At 40.7% G+C, this 25,153-nt stretch overlaps 1 protein-coding gene across 1 annotated transcript in view; it reads right to left on the bottom strand.

Annotated features, from left to right (window-relative positions):
- Positions 1–450: 450 nt before the first annotated feature.
- LOC134639266 (glutathione hydrolase 5 proenzyme-like) overlaps positions 451–25,153 on the bottom strand; it is a 32,807-nt gene continuing 8,104 nt past the window's right edge. Inside the window, exons 3-13 of the mRNA XM_063490385.1 lie at positions 23,984–24,111; positions 23,802–23,909; positions 20,354–20,531; positions 20,105–20,265; positions 19,726–19,872; positions 19,468–19,598; positions 2,889–3,064; positions 2,630–2,721; positions 1,073–1,179; positions 793–903; positions 451–705 (exon numbers count right to left, since the gene is read on the bottom strand). Of these exons, the coding sequence (XP_063346455.1) occupies positions 568–705; positions 793–903; positions 1,073–1,179; positions 2,630–2,721; positions 2,889–3,064; positions 19,468–19,598; positions 19,726–19,872; positions 20,105–20,265; positions 20,354–20,531; positions 23,802–23,909; positions 23,984–24,111 (1,477 nt within the window). The 3' untranslated portion in view covers positions 451–567. The remainder of the gene's footprint in view (positions 706–792; positions 904–1,072; positions 1,180–2,629; positions 2,722–2,888; positions 3,065–19,467; positions 19,599–19,725; positions 19,873–20,104; positions 20,266–20,353; positions 20,532–23,801; positions 23,910–23,983; positions 24,112–25,153) is intronic.

Consider the following 25,153-nt stretch of genomic DNA (forward strand, 5'->3'; position numbering starts at 1 on the left):
CTTAGGTCTGCCCTAAAGTGTACCTTACTTTATCTCCCTTCTGGACTATCCAGTGGGTTAAAATTTACAAAGTAAACATGAATTTGATGAGACTTGAAAACATGAATTGTTTACTATAACCAAAACTTTTGCAGTCAGTCTCAACCTGCTGGCCTGCTGTTTAGAAAGAATGCAGGTCGAAGAAACATAGGCATGGGCTTTACATTTCGACCTGAAAGCGGTTTCCTTGTTTAGTCAAAACCCAAAATGAACAAATATTTAAAAGGTCATATTGATTGTAAAAAAAATTGAGGCGGATATCAACAGCAATCCCTAAAAAAAAAAAAGAAAAAAAAGAAATGTCTAGTTTTTACATTGCTATCTTTGCACAATTTTGCATGAAATTTGGGATGTAAATGATCTGATCGTTTCATTATGTTTTCAATATCACGAACTTTTTAGACACATGAGTAAAGCATGTATGTACTATCAGTTAACAGACAAATATAGATTTACCAGTTTTGTAGCTACAGCAGTGTCCATAACCTTAAAGCCATGCTGTATAACTAACATCACTGACTCTTGGTCTCAGTAACCAGCTGCTTTGCCTTTTTTCCTTTCATCAGACCATGCAGAGATACAGCTGCACGCCTTTTCCACAGCGTTAACTGCATTGTAGAATTTTGCTATTTTATGTCCCAGAGCTTCAAGACCATCAACTACATCCTGCAGGGCAAAGAGGAGAGAGACTCAGATGGAACAAGAGAAATAGAAGTTATTAATGTTTCATTAAAAATAAACTAAAAATATTACCTTTTCAAGCTTGGATTCAAGTTTTACTTCACTTTTAGAGTCTACAAGAACAACCAGAGTATCAATTGCCTCCTTAAGACTCTTTCCAAACCAAAGGTGGTTCATGAGCACCTTGACAAGAAAAAAAAATGAGATGAGAAAGTGATGATTACAGGATAAATTAGGAAGAAGAATCTTGTTACTATGATACAAGCTTAAACAGCAAAGACGGGCATCAGTCTGCATCAATTTATTTTATTTAATATGTAATGGCACTTTTGTGTGTACCATGCATACATACCGAGGCCACTGCCGGTGGAATCATTTCAGAACCAGACCCTCCAATCACCAGCGTCTTCGACGGAGACTTCAGCACAGATGGGGCCATATTGGAGGGAGGCCGCTCCCCTGAGAAATACAACAAAGACCTTGAATGACAAAACTAGAAAGCAGAAATCAGTCTGTACACACATATTTGTGCATAAATCATTCATACAAATGTTTCATACACGAATCAGTTACTGTATTTTCATGCAGTATTTTCATACCTGAATTTCTTTATACTCTACAACAGGGGTGTCAATCTCCAGGCCTCGAGGGCCAGTGTCCTGCAGGTTTTAGATAAGACCCTGGGTGAACACACCTGAATCAAATGATTAGTTCATTACCAGGCTTCTGGAGAACTCCAAGACATGTTGAGGAGGTAATTCAGCCATTTAAATCAGCTGTGTCGGATCAAGGACATCTAAAATCTGCAGGACACCGGCCCTCAAAGCCTGGAGTTTGACACCTGTGCTCTACAAACAAATTTAGAATTGCATCCGCCCATGCTTATCAACAAATGATGAAAGTGCACACACAAGAAGTGAGTTCTCTCTACTGAATCTGTATCAAACTAAATGTCTGTCAAAGTGCAGCTATTACTAAGACTCTGTCAGTGTGTTAGATTAATTTTTGAATGATGCTATGTCCAAACTGAATTATACAGAACCTTGAACACACTTGAATCAATATTATAGATCTATATATAGATTCATCCATCGATTATCTTCAGCTTATCCTTCTCAGGGTTGCAGGGGTGGTGGAGCCAATCCTAGCTATCATAGGGCAAGAGGCAGGGTAAACCGAGGTCAGGTCGCTAGCCTGATGCAGAGCTAACACAGAGAGACACTCGCATTCACACCTATGGGAAATTTAGAGTCACCAATTAGCCTAACCCTACTAACTGCATGTCTTTGGACTGTGGGAGGAAGCCGCAGTACCCAGAGAGAACTCACACAAACATGGGGAGAACATGCAAGCTCCACACCAGTGGAATCAAACTCAGGGCCTTCTTGCTATAAGGCAACACCGTGCCAGTGTGCTGTCCTATGTATATATTTAAATGAATAGAAATATGCATATACCGTCAAATCACAACAGTACATTTATAATATAAGGTTAAACCACTTCAATAGAGAGAAAACCCCAACAATAACACGAGCCCCTTATGAGCAAGTACTGATACAGATTTTATTACATCAGTGTGTTCAACTGTGCCTGTTCTTCAACATTCAAAATGCAATTTTATTCCAAATTCACATGATGTGCTTCAGTTTGGCAGTTTTGTTGATCATTTCCATGATCAACAAAACATGATGCGTCACAATGGATTATGAAATGCCATTTTCTCCTCTGATTTCCTCAATGGTACTATTTTGCCATTATTAGAAGTTACTTAAAGAAATATGTCCTGTCAGGAAAATAATTTCAGGAAAAAAATTAAACCCTTTGTGGTATTAGTTATGAAATAATCCGCCTTCCTCGTCTTGTATTTCACAAATAATAAATGAAAAAAAGCATCCTACAGATCTCTTACCAGGAGAGAAGCTATTAGCTCTACCACAGAAGTCAGACAGCTGGTTGTTGAGAATGATCCCAGTGCTTGGAGAGAGGACCTTGGAGCCAAATCTTAAAAATAAAAAAATTAAATTAACTACAACACCAAGACACGCTTTGTAGTATAGAAATAGTCTAAAAATAAGTTTCTCAATAATCTCTTAAATCTTCAGTTTCAAGAAAGAAAAATGTCTGATAGCAGGTTTCTAACAGAGAAACAGAATGATGCAGGTACTGACTCGTCGTTGATGCTGCTGGTGACAGACACAGCAGATCCATCTGCAGCCAGCACAGAAACATGTGTGGTGCCGATGCTGTCCAGATACAAGTTGATGCCAGGATCACGAGTCTTGTCGCTGCTGATCTCGCTTCGTTTGCTCTCTGCAAAACTATCCTCTGTCAGTTTCTTTGCCGTCTGTGTGAAATACAGAGAATTAATAAAATGAATTAATAAAACTAAATAAATAAGCACATTACAGAAAATACATTGCTGTCAAGAAAATTAACAAATTACAGCCAAATGTTAACAGAATTTTGATCATTGATGCATCACTGATGCAAGATGAATGAGTGAATGAATGAATTAAGACTAGAGGTTATAATATTGGTTAGTGATCAAGCTCAACATGTGACTGGCAAAGATATATTCTCTGAAATTCTTTGTCGTCTGTGTGAACTACAGAGCATCGGAAAACATCACATTACACAAAATTATACTTATTTTTAAATACTAAAATAATAATAATAAGAAGAAGAACACATACTAAATTACTTAGAGACAAATATTAAGCCAATTTAGGTTTATGTCCTTTTAAAACTTGTATTTATATATATATGTTTCAAAAGTTACATCACTGCTCAGAATGATGCTGAAATGAAAATCCAGAGTTACTGGAAAAGCTGAGACTCAAAGAAATTTTTACAACACTCTACTGGATCTCTACACCCTTAGTGCTTCTATAAAAACTTTAATTGTAAGTAGCAACCAGGTACTGTGGGTTCAGGCAGAGCAGAGGCTCATTAATTTTATCATGTCCCCCCTATTTTAGTAACACGCCAGGGCCTGGAGGCAGAGGTGGCAAGTAGAAGTAACTAGTGTTAAAAACTTGAGTGAATCTAAGTGAAGTTAGCTCTCTTTCTAGCTATATTTTTCAAATATTATGATAATTATCAAGTAAATGGGTACATTTACAATTAGGGATGGGTACCGGTGTCCGGTGTCATGATGGCACCGGTTCTGACATAAACGGTAGTAACCAGACCGAAAAGCAGCGCACATTTCGGTGCTTTATTTCGGTGCTTTTTTTTTCCTGAGCCAATTCTAGCCAATCATTTTACGTTTCCGAGGATAGTAGGCGGACCCAGGTACGTACGTTCTTTTAGAGCAGAGCTACAGATTAAAAATGCCCAAGGCGAAGCGGTCAAAAGTCTGGCTGTACTTCACAGCAAAAGATGCAAACCCAGCACCCTGCAACCAGTAGCGGTTTTAGATACGGGCGACACGGGCGGTTGCCCGGGGCGGCATCGTGGTGGGGGGCGGCATCACGGGCATCGGCAAAAAAAAAAATTGCTCGTACTCATGCTGCCCCGACATCAGCCAGCGCATATTGGTAATGGCATAGGCACCAATCGGTTTTCTGTCGCCCATTTGCTGGGAGTAAGGGCGCCCTCCGTTTGCGAGGTGCGCCTGCTGCTTGCGGCACAGGGAGGAGAGGGCGGGGCGGCGGGGGATTCTCTGGCTGGCTGGAGCAGCATCTAATAACCAACTCGCAAAATAAAACAAAATAAAAACAAACCAACAAACACGAAAACAGCAGACATTATGATACAAACGTATAATTTGCACCGATGTTTTTTCGAAATTCTATACGCGAAAAGTGAGCGCGAGAGCCCTCGGTGCGCCTGCTCGCTGCTGAAGTCAAAGTAAACTTTATTGTCATCTCCGCTACATACAGTCCAGTATATAGAGAGACCAGACGACGAAGCTCCAGTTACAGCAGTGCAAGTAAAATAATAAATATAAGAAGAGTAAGAAAATAACTAGAAAGCGAAAATTTCAGAAGAAATTTTAAGTGTGCCTATGCCGCTGGTAAACAGTGTAGTTTGCCATTCATACAGCTACAGAGAGCAAAACTCAGCAGAGCAGCCATTCTCCACCATGAACTATGGTAAAAACAAACACCGCTCGCACCTCACAGATGACAGCTTACAATTTTGGGTAAAGATGAAGTGACTTTGTACAGCCCCGATTTGCAGACGCTGTGCACATAGTTTCATGAGCAGAAGTCCCATTGTACCACAGCAGACCCGACAATGTTTGCATGAACACGCTTTGAAGCATTACATTATGGACCACTTTTCACACATAGTTGGTGTACCCACACAGCCGGCTGTAGCTTTTCAACTCACAGCCTGACACACACCCAAAAAACAGCCGAGAGAGCACAGACTACGCCAGAGAGGCGTGATTGCAGATGCCGCTCAGGTGGGTCCACCTCCCCTGCAGCGGCACTGCAGACCACGCCCCGCCACACACATCAATCACGTAAAATAAATATTTATGCACTTTTGCATTCACTTTTTGTTTTTTGTTATTTTTACACAGTGTTCTAAATGATTAACAATGGTCTACAGCCAATCTTGTGTATTATTATACAAACTTTGGTTGTAAGATGCCCTACCTGGCCCCCTGGCAAAAGCTTTGCTAGATCCGCCCCTGCACAGTTACCAGCTGTCAGCTAAATAAAAAAGGAGCTTGGTGTTTATTTCTCTCAGAAACAGTTCATAACTTCCCTTCAACTCATTCATGTCACCTAAAAAAAAGGTAAACCTGTTTCTCCATCACCAGTTCAGCTCTGATGATTCGGTAAGGTCATCTCCTGGTTTCCACCAGCCGCTTCTACAGCTGTGGCTCCAGCAAACATCAGCTGATACTAGAAATTAAAATCAAATGAATTCTAACAACAGCTGATCAAGCTTAAACGTGCTGCTGTTGTTTAGCGCAATAAACAAACAAGAGAGAAAAGCCGATCATTGATCAGTTTCATGACTGAAGTTTGAACAGGCGAGAGAATGACAGGGGAGGCTGTCATAAAGTTCAACATCAGTAACTTAGCGCGCACACAGCTGTATAGAAACTCCGTCGTGCTAGCACGCAGTACCAGTTATTATAACTGATTGTAAAAAGTCAGCACAACGAAAATAAACTACACCTAAACTCGGTTTATATCTGACCCAAATAGAGTGCAGTTCATAACTTCTTACCTGAAATTCAGTTCACCTCACGCTCTGACCGGCAGCCGCCTGCTTCTCCTGCCTTCGGTTTCCCTGATCCACGATCTACCACCGGTTGATCGGCGGTCGCCTCGCCGCCTCGTTCCCTGCATGCTCTGTCTGACACACACCGGTGGATAGCTGCCCTCGGTTGTAGCTCCGCGTCAGCGACCACCAAACAACTCAGTTATTTTTTCCACATCGACCAGCATCTGGACAATCCACCGCCTTTCACTGTTTGTACCGTTACTAAAAAAAAACCCTCATCGGCTCATAAAAACGAAAAATAAGTCCAGCTATGACCCTGAGTCAAAAAGACAGCCAGTTAGCTAGCTAGCTGTCTAGCTCTTTGCAGGCACCGAAACCATCAGAGCTAATATGGGATGTCTTGGTAACACGAGCACATATTTGAAGTTTACATCTGGCCAATCCACCACCTTTCACTGTTTATACCGTTACTAAAATGAATAAATAAATAAATCATTTATTTATTTAAAATAAGTCCAGCTGTGACCACGAGACTTTACGAAGGACCGGGTGTGAAACCAGAGTAAGCCGCTCTCACTGTCATCCAGGCCGGCTGTAGCTTGTTAGCAAAGCCGCGCTAGCCACACTAGCCAGCTAGCCTCAAGCAGAAACGACATCGTCAGAACATTGTCGCTAATATGGGATGTTTTGACAAAATGAGCAGATATTTGAAGTTTACACACCTATATTCTCGCCTGAAAATATCTTAAAAGTTTATTTTGTGACCTAGAAACAGTATTAAGAGGAAAATAAAAACTAAGTGATGGCCGCCATTGTTTGACTCGGCAGAGGCGTGCTATGAATTGTGGGATATTGAGTTTTCCACCAAGCATTACCGTAACTTTTGAATGATTTGCGCAACCTTAAAAATTCCAATGGCTCCTGAAAGCAGCGACGCTGTGCGCACCGTTGATATTGTCATCATTACGGTAATCCAAATAAGGGTAGACAGGCCGTACTACTCCCGGCATACCACTAGAGAGAGCCAACACACCACAAATGAAGTTTGAAATTTGTATCAGTGGGACCAAAAGATGGAGCCAACACACCACAAATGAAGTCTGTTTCTATGGCGCCAAAAGAAGAATCTTTCTAAATTTGCACTAAAATATTAATATTTAAAAAACTCTAAAAGTCATAAACACCAAAAGTGTATACCATACTAGTCCAGCTCCAGCCGCACAAAATGATCTAACATATGTAACCCTATTGTCAAAACTGTTTGGCAGAGAAGCGCGGGAAAATTTTCACTAAAATATTAATATTTAAAAAACTATAATAGTCATAAACACCAAAAGTCATAGCACACCATTCCTGATCCAGCCGCACAAAATGAGGTAACATATATGAATCTTGTCTCAAAACTGCGAGGCGAGATTCGCTGCAAAATTTCAGGCGGAAACTGAAGAATAATAATAATAATAACTAGAAAGCGAAAATTTCAGAAGAAATTTTAAGTGTGCCTATGCCGCTGGTAAACAGTGTAGTTTGCCATTCATACAGCTACAGAGAGCAAAACTCAGCAGAGCAGCCATTCTCCACCATGAACTATGGTAAAAACAAACACCGCTCGCGCCTCACAGATGACAGCTTACAATTTTGGGTAAAGATGAAGTGACTTTGTACAGCCCCGATTTGCAGACGCTGTGCACATAGTTTCATGAGCAGAAGTCCCATTGTACCACGGCAGACCCGACAATGTTTGCATGAACACGCTTTGAAGCATTACGTTATGGACCACTTTTCACACATAGTTGGTGTACCCACACAGCCGGCTGTAGCTTTTCAACTCACAGCCTGACACACACCCAAAAAACAGCCGAGAGAGCACAGACTACGCCAGAGAGGCGTGATTGCAGATGCCGCTCAGGTGGGTCCACCTCCCCTGCAGCGGCACTGCAGACCACGCCCCGCCACACACATCAATCACGTAAAATAAATATTTATGCACTTTTGCATTCACTTTTTGTTTTTTGTTATTTTTACACAGTGTTCTGAATGATTAACAATGGTCTACAGCCAATCTTGTGTATTATTATACAAACTTTGGTTGTAAGATGCCCTACCTGGCCCCCTGGCAAAAGCTTTGCTAGATCCGCCCCTGCACAGTTACCAGCTGTCAGCTAAATAAAAAAGGAGCTTGGTGTTTATTTCTCTCAGAAACAGTTCATAACTTCCCTTCAACTCATTCATGTCACCTAAAAAAAAGGTGAACCTGTTTCTCCATCACCAGTTCAGCTCTGATGATTCGGTAAGGTCATCTCCTGGTTTCCACCAGCCGCTTCTACAGCTGTGGCTCCAGCAAACATCAGCTGATACTAGAAATTAAAATCAAATGAATTCTAACAACAGCTGATCAAGCTTAAACGTGCTGCTGTTGTTTAGCGCAATAAACAAACAAGAGAGAAAAGCCGATCATTGATCAGTTTCATGACTGAAGTTTGAACAGGCGAGAGAATGACAGGGGAGGCTGTCATAAAGTTCAACATCAGTAACTTAGCGCGCACACAGCTGTATAGAAACTCCGTCGTGCTAGCACGCAGTACCAGTTATTATAACTGATTGTAAAAAGTCAGCACAACGAAAATAAACTACACCTAAACTCGGTTTATATCTGACCCAAATAGAGTGCAGTTCATAACTTCTTACCTGAAATTCAGTTCACCTCACGCTCTGACCGGCAGCCGCCTGCTTCTCCTGCCTTCGGTTTCCCTGATCCACGATCTACCACCGGTTGATCGGCGGTCGCCTCGCCGCCTCGTTCCCTGCATGCTCTGTCTGACACACACCGGTGGATAGCTGCCCTCGGTTGTAGCTCCGCGTCAGCGACCACCAAACAACTCAGTTATTTTTTCCACATCGACCAGCATCTGGACAATCCACCGCCTTTCACTGTTTGTACCGTTACTAAAAAAAAACCCTCATCGGCTCATAAAAACGAAAAATAAGTCCAGCTATGACCCTGAGTCAAAAAGACAGCCAGTTAGCTAGCTAGCTGTCTAGCTCTTTGCAGGCACCGAAACCATCAGAGCTAATATGGGATGTCTTGGTAACACGAGCACATATTTGAAGTTTACATCTGGCCAATCCACCACCTTTCACTGTTTATACCGTTACTAAAATGAATAAATAAATAAATCATTTATTTATTTAAAATAAGTCCAGCTGTGACCACGAGACTTTACGAAGGACCGGGTGTGAAACCAGAGTAAGCCGCTCTCACTGTCATCCAGGCCGGCTGTAGCTTGTTAGCAAAGCCGCGCTAGCCACACTAGCCAGCTAGCCTCAAGCAGAAACGACATCGTCAGAACATTGTCGCTAATATGGGATGTTTTGACAAAATGAGCAGATATTTGAAGTTTACACACCTATATTCTCGCCTGAAAATATCTTAAAAGTTTATTTTGTGACCTAGAAACAGTATTAAGAGGAAAATAAAAACTAAGTGATGGCCGCCATTGTTTGACTCGGCAGAGGCGTGCTATGAATTGTGGGATATTGAGTTTTCCACCAAGCATTACCGTAACTTTTGAATGATTTGCGCAACCTTAAAAATTCCAATGGCTCCTGAAAGCAGCGACGCTGTGCGCACCGTTGATATTGTCATCATTACGGTAATCCAAATAAGGGTAGACAGGCCGTACTACTCCCGGCATACCACTAGAGAGAGCCAACACACCACAAATGAAGTTTGAAATTTGTATCAGTGGGACCAAAAGATGGAGCCAACACACCACAAATGAAGTCTGTTTCTATGGCGCCAAAAGAAGAATCTTTCTAAATTTGCACTAAAATATTAATATTTAAAAAACTCTAAAAGTCATAAACACCAAAAGTGTATACCATACTAGTCCAGCTCCAGCCGCACAAAATGATCTAACATATGTAACCCTATTGTCAAAACTGTTTGGCAGAGAAGCGCGGGAAAATTTTCACTAAAATATTAATATTTAAAAAACTATAATAGTCATAAACACCAAAAGTCATAGCACACCATTCCTGATCCAGCCGCACAAAATGAGGTAACATATATGAATCTTGTCTCAAAACTGCGAGGCGAGATTCGCTGCAAAATTTCAGGCGGAAACTGAAGAATAATAATAATAATAACTAGAAAGCGAAAATTTCAGAAGAAATTTTAAGTGTGCCTATGCCGCTGGTAAACAGTGTAGTTTGCCATTCATACAGCTACAGAGAGCAAAACTCAGCAGAGCAGCCATTCTCCACCATGAACTATGGTAAAAACAAACACCGCTCGCGCCTCACAGATGACAGCTTACAATTTTGGGTAAAGATGAAGTGACTTTGTACAGCCCCGATTTGCAGACGCTGTGCACATAGTTTCATGAGCAGAAGTCCCATTGTACCACGGCAGACCCGACAATGTTTGCATGAACACGCTTTGAAGCATTACGTTATGGACCACTTTTCACACATAGTTGGTGTACCCACACAGCCGGCTGTAGCTTTTCAACTCACAGCCTGACACACACCCAAAAAACAGCCGAGAGAGCACAGACTACGCCAGAGAGGCGTGATTGCAGATGCCGCTCAGGTGGGTCCACCTCCCCTGCAGCGGCACTGCAGACCACGCCCCGCCACACACATCAATCACGTAAAATAAATATTTATGCACTTTTGCATTCACTTTTTGTTTTTTGTTATTTTTACACAGTGTTCTGAATGATTAACAATGGTCTACAGCCAATCTTGTGTATTATTATACAAACTTTGGTTGTAAGATGCCCTACCTGGCCCCCTGGCAAAAGCTTTGCTAGATCCGCCCCTGCACAGTTACCAGCTGTCAGCTAAATAAAAAAGGAGCTTGGTGTTTATTTCTCTCAGAAACAGTTCATAACTTCCCTTCAACTCATTCATGTCACCTAAAAAAAAGGTAAACCTGTTTCTCCATCACCAGTTCAGCTCTAATGATTCGGTAAGGTCATCTCCTGGTTTCCACCAGCCGCTTCTACAGCTGTGGCTCCAGCAAACATCAGCTGATACTAGAAATTAAAATCAAATGAATTCTAACAACAGCTGATCAAGCTTAAACGTGCTGCTGTTGTTTAGCGCAATAAACAAACAAGAGAGAAAAGCCGATCATTGATCAGTTTCATGACTGAAGTTTGAACAGGCGAGAGAATGACAGGGGAGGCTGTCATAAAGTTCAACATCAGTAACTTAGCGCGCACACAGCTGTATAGAAACTCCGTTGTGCTAGGTAGCACGCAGTACGAGTTATTATAACTGATTGTAAAAAGTCAGCACAACGAAAATAAACTACACCTAAACTCGGTTTATATCTGACCCAAATAGAGTGCAGTTCATAACTTCTTACCTGAAATTCAGTTCACCTCACGCTCTGACCGGCAGCCGCCTGCTTCTCCTGCCTTCGGTTTCCCTGATCCACGATCTACCACCGGTCGATCGGCGGTCGCCTCGCCGCCTCTTATGTCTCGTTCCCTGCATGCTCTGTCTGACACACACCGGTGGATAGCTGCCCTCGGTTGTAGCTCCGTGTCAGCGACCACCAAACAACTCAGTTATTTTTTCCACATCGACCAGCATCTGGACAATCCACCGCCTTTCACTGTTTGTACCGTTACTAAAAAAAAACCCTCATCAGCTCATAAAAACGAAAAATAATCCAGCTATGACCCTGAGTCAAAAAGACAGCCAGTTAGCTAGCTAGCTGTCTAGCTCTTTGCAGGCACCGAAACCATCAGAGCTAATATGGGATGTCTTGGTAACACGAGCAGATATTTGAAGTTTACATCTGGCCAATCCACCACCTTTCACTGTTTATACCGTTACTAAAATGAATAAATAAATAAATCATCGGTCCATTTAAACGAAAAATAAGTCCAGCTGTGACCACGAGACTTTACGAAGGACCGGGTGTGAAACCAGAGTAAGCCGCTCTCACTGTCATCCAGGCCGGCTGTAGCTTGTTAGCAAAGCCGCGCTAGCCACACTAGCCAGCTAGCCTCAAGCAGAAACGACATCGTCAGAACATTGTCGCTAATATGGGATGTTTTGACAAAACGAGCAGATATTTGAAGTTTACACACCTATATTCTCGCCTGAAAATATCTTAAAAGTTTATTTTGTGACCTAGAAACAGTATTAAGAGGAAAATAAAAACTAAGTGATGGCCGCCATTGTTTGACTCGGCAGAGGCGTGCTATGAATTGTGGGATATTGAGTTTTCCACCAAGCATTACCGTAACTTTTGAATGATTTGCGCAACCTTAAAAATTCCAATGGCTCCTGAAAGCAGCGACGCTGTGCGCACCGTTGATATTGTCATCATTACGGTAATCCAAATAAGGGTAGACAGGCCGTACTACTCCCGGCATACCACTAGAGAGAGCCAACACACCACAAATGAAGTTTGAAATTTGTATCAGTGGGACCAAAAGATGGAGCCAACACACCACAAATGAAGTCTGTTTCTATGGCGCCAAAAGAAGAATCTTTCTAAATTTGCACTAAAATATTAATATTTAAAAAACTATAAAAGTCATAAACACCAAAAGTGTATACCATACTAGTCCAGCTCCAGCCGCACAAAATGATCTAACATATGTAACCCTATTGTCAAAACTGTTTGGCAGAGAAGCGCGGGAAAATTTTCACTAAAATATTAATATTTAAAAAACTATAATAGTCATAAACACCAAAAGTCATAGCACACCATTCCTGATCCAGCCGCACAAAATGAGGTAACATATATGAATCTTGTCTCAAAACTGCGAGGCGAGATTCGCTGCAAAATTTCAGGCGGAAACTGAAGAATAATAATAATAACTAGAAAAATTTGCATTTCCTGCGAAAATGCTGTGTGGATGCCTTAACGCTGAAGCTGCCTGCTGAAAAGCTGAAAAAGATGAAAAGTTGCATGGTGGTGAAAAAAAAACTTTACCCTGAGCAGGATTCGAACCTGGCCCTCCTGGGCTAAAGGCAGCTACTCATTTCACTGAGCCAAACTCATTCTGCTGAAATGAGAAGAAGCTGCTGAGGATTGTGCTGATAAGAGGAGAAAAGGCTGAAAATTTTGCAGAAAAGAGGTGAATCAGCAGAATTTCTGCTGAAAAGAGGTAAAGAAGCAGAAAGTTGCGCTGAAAAGAGATGAATCAGCAGAATTACTGCTCAAAAGAGTTTTTTCTGAAAACAGCTGAGATTTGTGCTAATAAGAGGTGAAAAGGCTGAAAATTTTGCAGAGGAGGTGAATAGGCAGAATTTAGGCTAAAAAGAGGTGAAAATTCTGAAAATTCTGCTAAACACTTCAATCAGCAGAATTTCTGCTGAAAAGAGTTCTGCAGAACTCTTTTCAGAATTCTGCTAAAAAGAGGTTTTTGCTGAAAATAGCTGAAAAAGCTGGGATTTGTGCTGAAAAGTGGTGAAAAAACTGAAAATTTTGCTGAAAAGGGGTGAAAAAGCTGAAATTGAGTTAAAAAGAGTTGAAAAAGTTTAATTGTTAACTGAAAGAAATGTTGCCATAAGCGGGATTTGAACCCAGGCCTCCCAGTCTGAGAACGGCTGCTCATCTCACTGAGCTAAAACAGAGCTCAGCCCAGCGAGCAGAAACAAGTGACCACATTGATAATGTGTTCCATTCATTTCAATGGGCAAAACTATTGCAAAAAATATTCAATATCTCAAAAAGTATAGAAGTTATGAGCACCAAAAGTCATAGCACACATTAGCAGAAAGAGCTGAATTTTTTAAAGTTTGAACGGAGAAAATCGGCTGAAAACTGAGGGAGTAGTTAAGCGGCAAAGAACGGAGCAACTAGAAGAATAAAGATAAAGAATAAAGAGAAACAGGAAAACAATAGTGTGGATGCCTTGAGGCATCCACACAATGATAATAATAAATCCGACGAATAGTAATATGTGTGCCTCTTGGCATAGGCACACATAATAATAATAATAAATCCGACGAATAGTAATAATAATAATAATAATAATAATAATAAATCCGACGAATAGTAATATGTGTGCCTCTTGGCATAGGCACACATAATAATAATAATAAATAAATCCGACGAATAGTAATATGTGTGCCTCTTGGCATAGGCACACATAAATATACACTTTAGGACCAGGGGTAAAGGGATCAATAACAATTTAAAATGTATATTTTATATTTTGTTGATTTAAAGTCTCACACACAACCCGTTTTTAAAGTTTAAAAAAAGAGAAAAGAAGAGGATGAGTGTAGCGACTTCCACAGTCGCTAGATGCCGGGGATGGAGCCTGCCTATTTGCCTGACGCGCTGTCAACTTCACGCAATAATGCGAGAGGTGGAATTGCTTGCTTGTTTATTAAAGTGCTTGAAAAGTTTAAAGAGCAATGCGATCGGCTCGCGATTCAAACTCTTAAAACATCACAGCTCTAATGCAACAAGGAGAAACTCGTTGTGCTGCGGTCAACAAAAACTACGGCTACCCAGCCCTCCTCTCTGTCAAAATCAAACCAGTGAAAGACAGACTGACAATGCCCTCTTAATGTCACCGCTAGCATCCACGTGACTCCCGTTACACATCACCATAGCAACCAAACAAATGAAAACCCAGTGATCATTAAAATTCATTACATTTAATTATGGCTCCTACAAGGAGAAACGAGCAAAAGATACAGGTAAGCAGATGTGTCATTGGATAATGGCAGGTCATGTATCCTAAAACATTAAGAATCAGAATACTTTATTAATCCCTAAGGAAATTATGTGGGTTATAGTTCCTCCAAGAAGAAATGGTAAAAATAGTAACAGTAAGAGACTAAACTCCAAACAATATATACAATAATATAATATTAATTAGTCAGTGTCAATTGTTGATTTGTCCTGTTCTCATTGTATGACGAATTATGATGTCTGTTTGGTAGCCGTTTGCATACTATGCATACTCAATCAATCAATCAAATTTATTTATATAGCACATTTTAAAGACCGAAGTACACCAAAGTGCTTTCCAGTAAAATCATGATACAGATAAAAATCACAATATAAAATATAACTTACAGATATAAATAATAAATAGAATATAAAATAATTACATAATCTAAATGCAAAGCCAGATGTAAATTACCCTAATTAGCCTTGAATGCCAGGTTAAACAAATACGTTTTTAGACGTGATTTAAAAGACTGAATGGAATCTGATGCACGAATATGAAGAGGAAGAGTATTCCATAACCTGGGTGCGGCAACGGCAAAGGCACGGTCTCCTCTGGTCTTCAGCCGAGACCTAGGTTGCACTAAGAGCAGTTGGCCCGATGATCTTAGTGCTCTCTTAGGGCTATACAGACAGAGGAGATCAGCTAGGTAGTCAGGTGCCATATTATTTAGGATTTTATAAGTAAACAATAAAATTTTAAAATCAATTCGATATTTAATAGGAAGCCAATGTAAGTTGGCCAGAACAGGGGTGACAGAATCATACTTTCTAGTGCCGGTCAAGAGACGTGCTGCGGCATTTTGGACCAGCTGCAATCGCTGAAGAAGAGAAGATTGTAGGCCCAAGTAAAGAGAATTACAATAATCCAGTCTTGAAGTGATGAAAGCATGAATGAGTTTCTCCAGATCTTTGCGTGGTATATACGGTTTAGCCTTAGAAATTAGGCGCAGTTGGTGAAAGCTGGTTTTTACCACATTAGAAACCTGTTTATCTAGTTTGAAGGAACTATCCATGAAAACTTCAAGATTCCTAGCAGCTTCAGTGAGGTGATTAGCAACAGGCCCGAGTGTGCCAATCAGTTGTCCCAGAGGCATATTTCTATCAAAAACGATAATTTCTGTCTTCTTTTCATTTAAAGTAAGAAAGTTACGTGATAACCAGTCTTTGACATCCCTCAGACAATCAAACAGGGGATGTAGTGAAGATGAAACATCCCCAGTCAGGTGGAGGTAGATTTGAATATCATCCGCATAGCAGTGAAAAGAGGCATTATGTTTTTCAAAAATGGAGCCCAAGGGCAACATGTACAGAGAAAACAACACAGGACCCAATACCGAGCCCTGGGGCACACCACAGCAAAAAGGGGCAGAAGAAGAGGAATATTTGCCCATCATGACAGAGAACGACCTCTCAGAGAAATATGATTTAAACCATGATAGGACATTTCCTTTAAGGCCTGCTACTTGTTCCAACCTTGCCAAAAGGATATCATGGTCAACCGTGTCAAAGGCTGAAGTCAAATCCAATAGAACTAAGACCGCAGAGCGCCCAGAGTCAGCGCTTAGAAGAAGGTCATTGAAAACTCTTAGTAGGGCAGTTTCGGTGCTGTGACGCGGTCTAAATCCAGACTGGAATTTATCACTTATACCATTTCTCTCTAAGTGGGTCTGTAGTTGCTGAAGCACTATTTTCTCTAAAATTTTTGACATGAAAGGGAGTTTAGAAATCGGCCTGTAATTTGCTAGGGTGTTACGATCAAGGCTGCTTTTCTTGATAACAGGTTGCACGACTGCATGTTTAAAGAAAGTCGGAACACAGCCAGATAACAGTGATGAGTTCATTAAAAATAAGATACAGGACCCAATTGTATTTAATGCATCCTTAATGATACGAGAAGGAACAATGTCATGCAGAGAATTTGAGCTTCTCTGGTTATTAATTATTTCCTTTAAAGTCGAGAATGACACAGGTTCAAACTGTTGAAAGACCGTTGAACATTCGGAAACTGGGGCTTGATTTACTACTAGAGAATGTGGGGCCCTTAACACTGAGATTTTATCTATAAAATAATTTAGAAATTTTTCGCAGAGGGCCGGGGAGGCACCCATCGAAACATCAGAGCGGGGATTAACCACTGAGTTAAAGATTTTAAACAGAACTCGAGGATTGTGACTATTAGTTGCAATAATGTTCGACAAAAAGGAAGTTTTTGCCATTTTGGCAGCCTTCTGAAATTTAGACCGGCTCATATGCAGGATGTCAAGGGACACCTGAAGTTGATCTTTTTTCCATCTCCTCTCAGCTCGACGACATTCACGCCTAAGAGCGAGGGTGGATTCATTTAGCCAGAGTTGGCGAGAGGTTTTACGGCATTTAGTCTTTACTGGAGCCACAGTGTCCAAAATAGAAGAGCATGTAGAAATAAAAGAGTTGACTACGCCATCAACCGAGAGAGGTGCATTACTGATGTCATCGTAACAAGCAGAGTTAGCAAAGGCCGCAGAGAAAAGGGCAACAGCCTCAGAATTAATCAGACGCGATAGGCTCTGTGGACCCTCAGAGTTCAGTTCCATATTGCATAACTGAACATCAAACATAACTGGGAAATGGTCCGAAATCCCAGCATCATTAATGTCCGTGATGCAAATATCCAGTCCATACGACAATACCAAGTCCAGCATATGCCCTTTAGTGTGGGTTGATTTTCTCACCCACTGAGTGAGATTAAAAGAGTCAATAAGGGCAAGAAAATCCTTAGCCAATAAGTCCGCCTCACAGCATATATGAATGTTAAAATCACCACAAATAAGAACACGATCAAAATTTAAAAAGATAAATCCTAAAAGATCAGCAAATTCACGGATAAAATCCTTATTGCGCTTCGGCGGTCGATACACCACCGCGCAGAGGGTCCGGGGGGAACCGGACAGCTCCAGTAGTTGTACTTCGAAGCTGGAATACGAGGCAGGAGGCAGTTGCCGCACTCGGAATTTACTTCTAAAAACCGAGGCTAGCCCTCCACCCCTGCCCACGGTCCTAGGAGAGTTAAAGAAAGCACAGTCCAGAGGAATAAGTTCCGAAAAGGAAGAGGACTCACCGGGGCGAATCCAGGTCTCCGTTAGAAACAGGACGTCCAGCCTTGACGCGAGAAAAAAGTCGTTTACAACGAAGGACTTGTTCACCAGTGACCTAGTGTTTAGCAGAGCCATTCGGAGCGTAGCCACTTTAACGCTACTAGGAGCGCGTCCCAGCCGGCGAAGATTGCTGTGATCCACACCTCCTCCAGAGACCCGCTTCCAGCTCCATACAGGTGGGCACTCAACTGGTAAGACCGAGTGGGCTTGCTGGCCAGCATAGCGAATCCATCGATGGCGACACAGTCTGAAAGTATACTGGGAGGGCCGCAAGATGTCTATGATGGAGCGGTGATTAACCACTCCATGTGCTTTTAAATAGGCTTTAATACGAACGCGAAAACCACTCCGTTTACCCCGTTTCCTATGTCGTTTCTTGTGTGGTGGAAGAAAAGGCAGGTAGTATGTGCAGCCGGAAGTATCCGTTTGAGACTGGGAAAAATTCCCTAAATTCCAATATAGATCCGACTTTTGATGATTCAAGGGTCGAAGATTTAAAATAGTTTGTCGATCATAGGCAATTAGAGCAGTAACATCCGGAAAGCATATAGAAAATAGTAAGGCAAAGAGTAAACAACACTCAGGAAGACGGATCCAGAGACGGCTCGCCGTACACACTGGCGCCATCTTCGATATTTACTCTCTCTCTCTTCATGTGTGTGTGTGTGTGTGTGGGGGGGGGGGGGCAGAGGGAGTGTTCGCCCAGGGCGCCAAACAGGCTAGGACCGCCACTGCCTGCAACAAGTGCTTTAAGGTGATACTGTGATACTGTCAAAGGAGGTAACACCTCGAATCTGATGAAACACCTGACGACGCATAGTGGTTTTTTTTTAAGGCGAGAAATGCGCCGTGTTTGATAGCTTGCTGCGAGACCTCACACCGTGCACATCTACTGCGGGTGTGGTGCCTGTTATCGGACCCGGAGTTAGCAACATCCCCCAAGAACCCGAAGAGTAGAGTCCTGGCCCCTAGCCCTGCCAGTGTGGCAGAAATGATGACGGATGATGATGGCAGCAGCAGCCGTTCTTCTCTGCGTGAGTAGCTTAATGTTGTTCGTGTGTAATTTACGTTGAGTAGGCTAACCATGTTATTACATTAATGCATGTAAGGTGAACTAGCAAACACCGTCGTAATTACATGCGGCTGTCTTCTTGTTTGATGGCAGATACTCCCTTCACCCTGGCCAAAAAGGCTAAAATGACCAAAGAAAAAGTGGAAAACAGTTAAACATGAGAGGTTTTTGGACCAATTTTGTGTTTTTTCCATTGTTTAAGCCCTGCTTCCAGCCAAAAGTGATACCATATATGCCCTATAGCTGAAGAAAAGGCTAACATTGTTATCTTTTTACAAAAAAAACAGCTAAACATGAAAGGGTTTTGGACCAATTTTGTGTTCTCCATTCTTTAAGCACCAGTTCGAGCACTGTTTAAGCACCGGCACCGTTTCAAAAGTACCGGTTTGGCACCGGTATCGGATAAAACCTGAACGATACCCATCCCTATTTACAATTATAAGTAAATTTCAAAACAATGCGAATATTATTCTCATATTGAAACCAGGGCATCCCTTTTAAATATTTTGCACTATTTACTTTGTGTTTTGTGATGTGGTATTGCTACTTTTAATTGTTTAGTCACTTAAATAGAATCATACTATATGCAACAAAGCAGGTGCAAATCTGTAGGATTTTGAGATACTTACTTCATCCGAGCTGAAGTTTGGATCTCTGATATTTGTCTTTAATTCATTGGCAAATTTTAAAGCTTCAATATAACGGTGATAAAACAAAATCTTTTCATCAGTTGCATTAGGTTCTGAATTCATTTTGTATCCTGAAAATATAAATAATTGTTATTTATTTCATTTAAAACATCGATTCTTAGTGTATCACATTTGTAAAGATTGATAAGGATCATTTTCTTATATGAAACAAACTCTACATGCTAGAAGCAACAAAACCTTTCATGATGTTGAGGATGAAGCTGAGGATGGCTCCTCCTGAAGGGGGTGGAGGGAAGTACATCCGATACTCTCCCAAAGAAATATTCCACGCATCAGTCACTTTAGCTTCATACGATGCCAAGTCCTCCAGTGTGAGGTTTCCTCCTGAGCAAAAACAGTAAAAGAAATGATTCTGTTGAAAAAAAAAAAATGAACACAATGCATTTCATAATCAAGACTTTGAATGGATCCAGACAGATCACAGTGTAGCCTGTGAGGGATCATGTTAGATTTTTACAGAACGAATCGATTTGTTAATTTGTAATTAGATCATTGTGCCTGGCAAACATAGAAAATGGTTGGAAAAGAGAGCAGGATCAAACCTGTCTGATAATACCTGCTTTCTGTATGTCACTGATTAAATTCTTTGCTATTGTTCCGTTGTAAAACACATCTGGTCCCTCGTTTGCGATCATCTCCAAAGTGTCAGCCAGTTTCTCAAATTTCACAGTATCACCGGTCTTAAGCAGGTTCCCATTTTTATCTAAATATAACTCCCTAAAAGACAAAGACAGTGAAATAAAGCTGAAAAATTCATTGTTTGCTCTTCGCATTTTTGAAATCACATTGTGGGTGTATTTCATACCGTAGTGACGTGTTACCAATGCGTGGGATGTGTTGGCCTTGGTAGTAAGGAATAGGGAATCCTTCTCTGGCTAATTTGATGGTCGGCTGAAAGAGGTCGGCCCACGGCAACTTCCCATAAAGCCGGTGTGCCGCTTCATAACCTCGAATTTCCCCAGGAACCCCAATCCATTTGTTATCTGGTCAGATAGATAATGGATAGTCAGTGCTGGAAAGTCACACATACATTTGCTCGTGTTTGGAGTAAACTGTAAGGTCCTGACCTTTAATGATCTGAGATGATATTTGTTATATTTTGGTGCTTTGTAAATAATCTATTCTATTCTGCTCCATTTCAGAGAGAAACACTGTAATTTTTAAATGTGTTTCTGTTTGTAACTGATTATGTTAGAGATAACATTTTGCATCTTACAGTTATTTTTAGTTTATTTCACTATATTTACATATTTACACTATTTCTGGCTTAAAGAAGCATTTAGCATATCTTATACTTACTTTTCTTACTGTTTAAGCAGCCTGTGTGCAGAGGTGTAGCACAGAACTCTGGGCCCCATAAATAAATTGTGTCTGTAGCCCCCTTTCTTTTCGTGATCCATCTTTCTCACACATATTCTAATTTCTATTTTCTTTATTTTTTATATCTGCCACAAGTGAACTCCATGAAATACTCCCAGTTCTTACTGTGCTCCATCCCATACTCAAAAGACGCTTCTTAACAGAGACTATGCTGATTCTATATATGGATCCACAGCTTCCCTTCAAAGTCAAAACACTATAGACGATCAGGAAGTAATGCAGGAAGGTCATTTGTACTCTGCTGACAGGAACATAAGAGACAGGGACAAACTGTCTATTGTTGAACAGCCCATTCAGAAACTGATCTTTCTCTTAGAAGCTGTTTAATGTGACGATTATATTTTTATTGTATGAAGACTTTATGTGTGGACATTCTCTGCAGACTCGCATTGATAATTCTATTAGAGGTTGACAGATCAATCCAAGTATCGATAGTATCAATACCATCACTGATATCAGTATCAAATCGATCGATCCATCCATTCTTTGGCGCTTATCCTTTTTCAGGGTTGCAGGGCGGCTGGAGCCTATTCCAGCTCTCTTAGGGCAAGAAGCAGGGTACAGCCTGGACAGGTCGAATTTGGCAAATGTGCAGTGATTCAGCTCAAAAATCATGACACATTGCTCTCCCCTACATAAGCCCTCAATACTGCTCTTAATTTATATAGTATCGGCGCAATACCAAAATTTGTAGTATTGCACAAACTAAATTCTAAAGTACGTAAAAAGAAGTGTGGTTAAGGGTTATTTTGAGTTTGGAAATCATTAATGTTACATTTCTCTTTGTTGTTAAAACACACACATAATTTGGTGGAAATGTAATATAATAGGACACTTTAGCACACCATTGAGGCCGTGCCACAGTCAACTTTCATTGTGCTCTGGGCTGCAATTGCTCATTAATCCTTTTTTGTCTTTTAACAAATGTATTTAATAACAGTATTTTAAGTTTGGAACCAATTTGCCTCAGTAGTGTATCTTCAAACCATGCATTTCTTTTGTTAAGTCTGAAAACACACTCTTTATATTTCCTAGGGGTGAAGTTTCCCTGGGTGGCACTGTTGCATTTTAATCATAACACCCCCTGACCACCTCTCCTCAACAGTAAGCATGTACTTAGTTTTTCATGCTTCAGTGTGCCATCCACAAATTTAAATTCTCTATCATGCAAAAAAGAAAGTCATACATGAACATGATCCAGAAATGCAGCTGTCTTCTCTGAGCCAAAGCTCGTTTAAAAAGGACTGAGGCAAAGTGGAAAACTGTTCTAACGTCAGACAAATTACATTTTTTTAGTTTTTTTGAAAATGTGGATCCTGCATCCTCTGGGCTAAACAATAAAGGACTTTAACGTTGTTAAGTGCTGCTGTTTTTGCAGCTTGTTATCATCACTCAATTCAAAACGTTTGAAGGTGATTACATTACTGCCTATGGAATTGGCTGCTTGCACATCTGGCAATGCACCATCAGTGCTGAAAGGTGTACACAGGTCTTAGAGCAACTTATGCTCCGATCGAGTTGACATCTATTTCAGCAAGGCAGCGCTAAACTGCATACTGCATCTATTACAATAGCATCTCTTCACAGTAGAAGTACCTGGGTGTGAAAATGGCCTGCCTGCAGTTCAAACCTTTAACCAAGAAAAAAAAACACATTGGGTGCATCATGAAATGAAAGATATGACAAAAAGGACCCAGGACTGTGGAGCAGCTAGAATCCTTTGGCAAATAAAAATGTGGGTTTTTTGACCCGGTATTTGAATTTATCTGGACTCGCTAATTATTTCTTTGAAGAGGTATAAGATCATTTATGTTTTTGTTCCTGAGTAAATTATTTTCTTGTATTTTGAGTTTGATTATGTTTCCTTTGTGTCCAGTCTCTCTCTGTCTCATCTGAGGGTCCTGTCTTGTCTTGTGTTTTAGTGTTTTGTTCTTTTGTCCAATTGTTTTGTCCTAGTTTAAGTATGTGTGTGTGTGTGTGTGTGTGTGTGTGTGTGTGTGTGTGTGTGTGTGTGTGTGTGTGTGTGTCAGTGAAGCTTGTGTCCATGCAATAACGATACTGAGGCGAGTTGTTTAAGATATCCTGAACTCCCATAAATAGGAAACTCAAGCCTGCTTTAATGTTAGCTTATAACCAGCTGTTGATGTTTAGCTGGTTTGTTGTTGACTGCCTGGAGTTGGAAGCGCTGATTGTCCAGTCTGCTTACAGTAACTAAATAATAATGTTTATGCACTCCTTAGCATGTTAGGGTCCTGACTGTAGTTCAGGAGATGAGGTTAGAGGTGAGACGGAGGATGACATTTTAAAAAGGTTCCTGTCATGCTGTCTCTTTCCTTTGCTTCTTTGGTGACCAGAACCCTATCTCAGATGATAAAAAGTAGGTATGATCCTTCATGTCTTGAGTTTGTCTTACAGACTAAGGTGCAGAATTTAAAAACTAACTCTACAGATAACTGACTACACCTTTAAAACTTTTGTGTTACATCTTGTGCATGATTTGGAGAAAGACCTGTTAAGACCAGTTGGGAGAAACACCTGACTACTTCAATCTCTCTGGTTGTTTCTGAAACTAATTAGCATGTGATTCATGGAGTTAATTTATGCTAGATTATTCTGAAGTGTCATATGTGACACCAACTCATTGTCTTTAATAACTGCCGACAGCCAAACCCTCTGTAGTGGTTTGCTTGATCTCTTTTTTCTTTTCTTTTTTAATATCCTAGTTTTGCTTTCTTGAGGAATGAGGAATGACTCACAGTGTGCATTAGCAGTCACCTGTACAGAACAAATTAGGTGTGGCATAAATGTGAGTCCAAGAGCAGATTAGACTAAAACATTATAAATATTAGCATTATGGCAGAAAAACAGCCCACCTTGCGGCCACTCCACGGTCCACTCTGTGGTTTTAGGACACAACTTAAGCAGGTCAGAGTTCACATTTCTGGGGACAGTCTCTCTGGAGTTGATGATTTTCACTTTACCTTTGAAAAGATGACATATTATTATGTTATTCCCCAACAGGGCTGAGCAAAGAGGAGCGAGGGTGTCTTGTTACCACAGCTGTCCATCACAGTGAATATGACCCCGCCTCCGATCCCTGCACTCTGTGGGTTGATGATGGAGGTGCACAGCAGCGCAGCAATGGCAGCATCTACTGCAGAGCCACCTTTCTGAAGAATGTCCCTGAAACAGTTCATCGTTATCACTCTAGTGTTATTGTTATCATGTGTGTTAGAGGCGCACAATGAATTTAATTTTAGTGGTGTCCTCGGGATTCCCATATGCTTGTTTGCATTCACCTAGGGACCATTTTTGATCCGAGGACACCACAAGGGTTACAATTGTAATGTCAATTAAATTGCCTTGACTGAATAACACAACAATGTGTTGCCTTTTTTTTATTGCATGTGCTAAGGATGCACACTTCATTGAACTTTAATCTCAATCATGTCCCACAATTAAATTAACCTGATCATTTGCAGACAAACAGGAGGATCTTGAAATCTATACAACCACTTTTTCAGGTATCTGTGAGGAGCCAAGCATCAGGACTGTGGACAAGCTGGAGACAGGGCAGAGAGGACTGACTGAGACCACTGTAAGGTCAGTTACAATCGTCTAACTGGGAGGAAATGAGAGCATGAATTACAATTTCACCATCTTTCATGGAAAGAAAAGGCCTCAGTTCAATATTTAACCACCAAGTTAAATATGTCAAATATCACACCAAGATTTTTTGCATAGGGTTTGATGCTGGACAGATGAAGCTGATCGCAAAGCTCTCTACTTAAACTGAGCACTTTGAGTGCTCAGTTTAAGTAGAAAAGAAATTTAAACAACAGTTTAAAAGTGAAAGCAGTGCACTGTGGATTTAATTCTGTGTTAGGTTTTGGTAACTGCACTGAATTTAGGTGAATAAGGAGGACCAACTTTATTTTGATCCAAATATTTGTACATTAGTGGGGAAGTTAAAGTTTGTATCCAAAGTAGCAGAAAAGACAGTAGCATTGTGTTTGCAAATTAAAAAAGTGCGAGTAAAATGGTTACATACTGTTTCAAACAAACAAACTAAGAAAAATATTGAAAGTTGTAGCAAAAAGAGGTAAAATAAGATGGCATATTACAAGGTTTAAATTAACTGAATTGAACCCTACACGAGAAAAAGCTGAGTAATTAAAATCAGAAATAATAGAATCAGAAAATATTGAATGTAAGCTGATATTCT

This window comes from Pelmatolapia mariae, linkage group LG12 (assembly GCF_036321145.2).
Source record: "Pelmatolapia mariae isolate MD_Pm_ZW linkage group LG12, Pm_UMD_F_2, whole genome shotgun sequence".
NCBI classification, from domain to species: domain Eukaryota; kingdom Metazoa; phylum Chordata; class Actinopteri; order Cichliformes; family Cichlidae; genus Pelmatolapia; species Pelmatolapia mariae.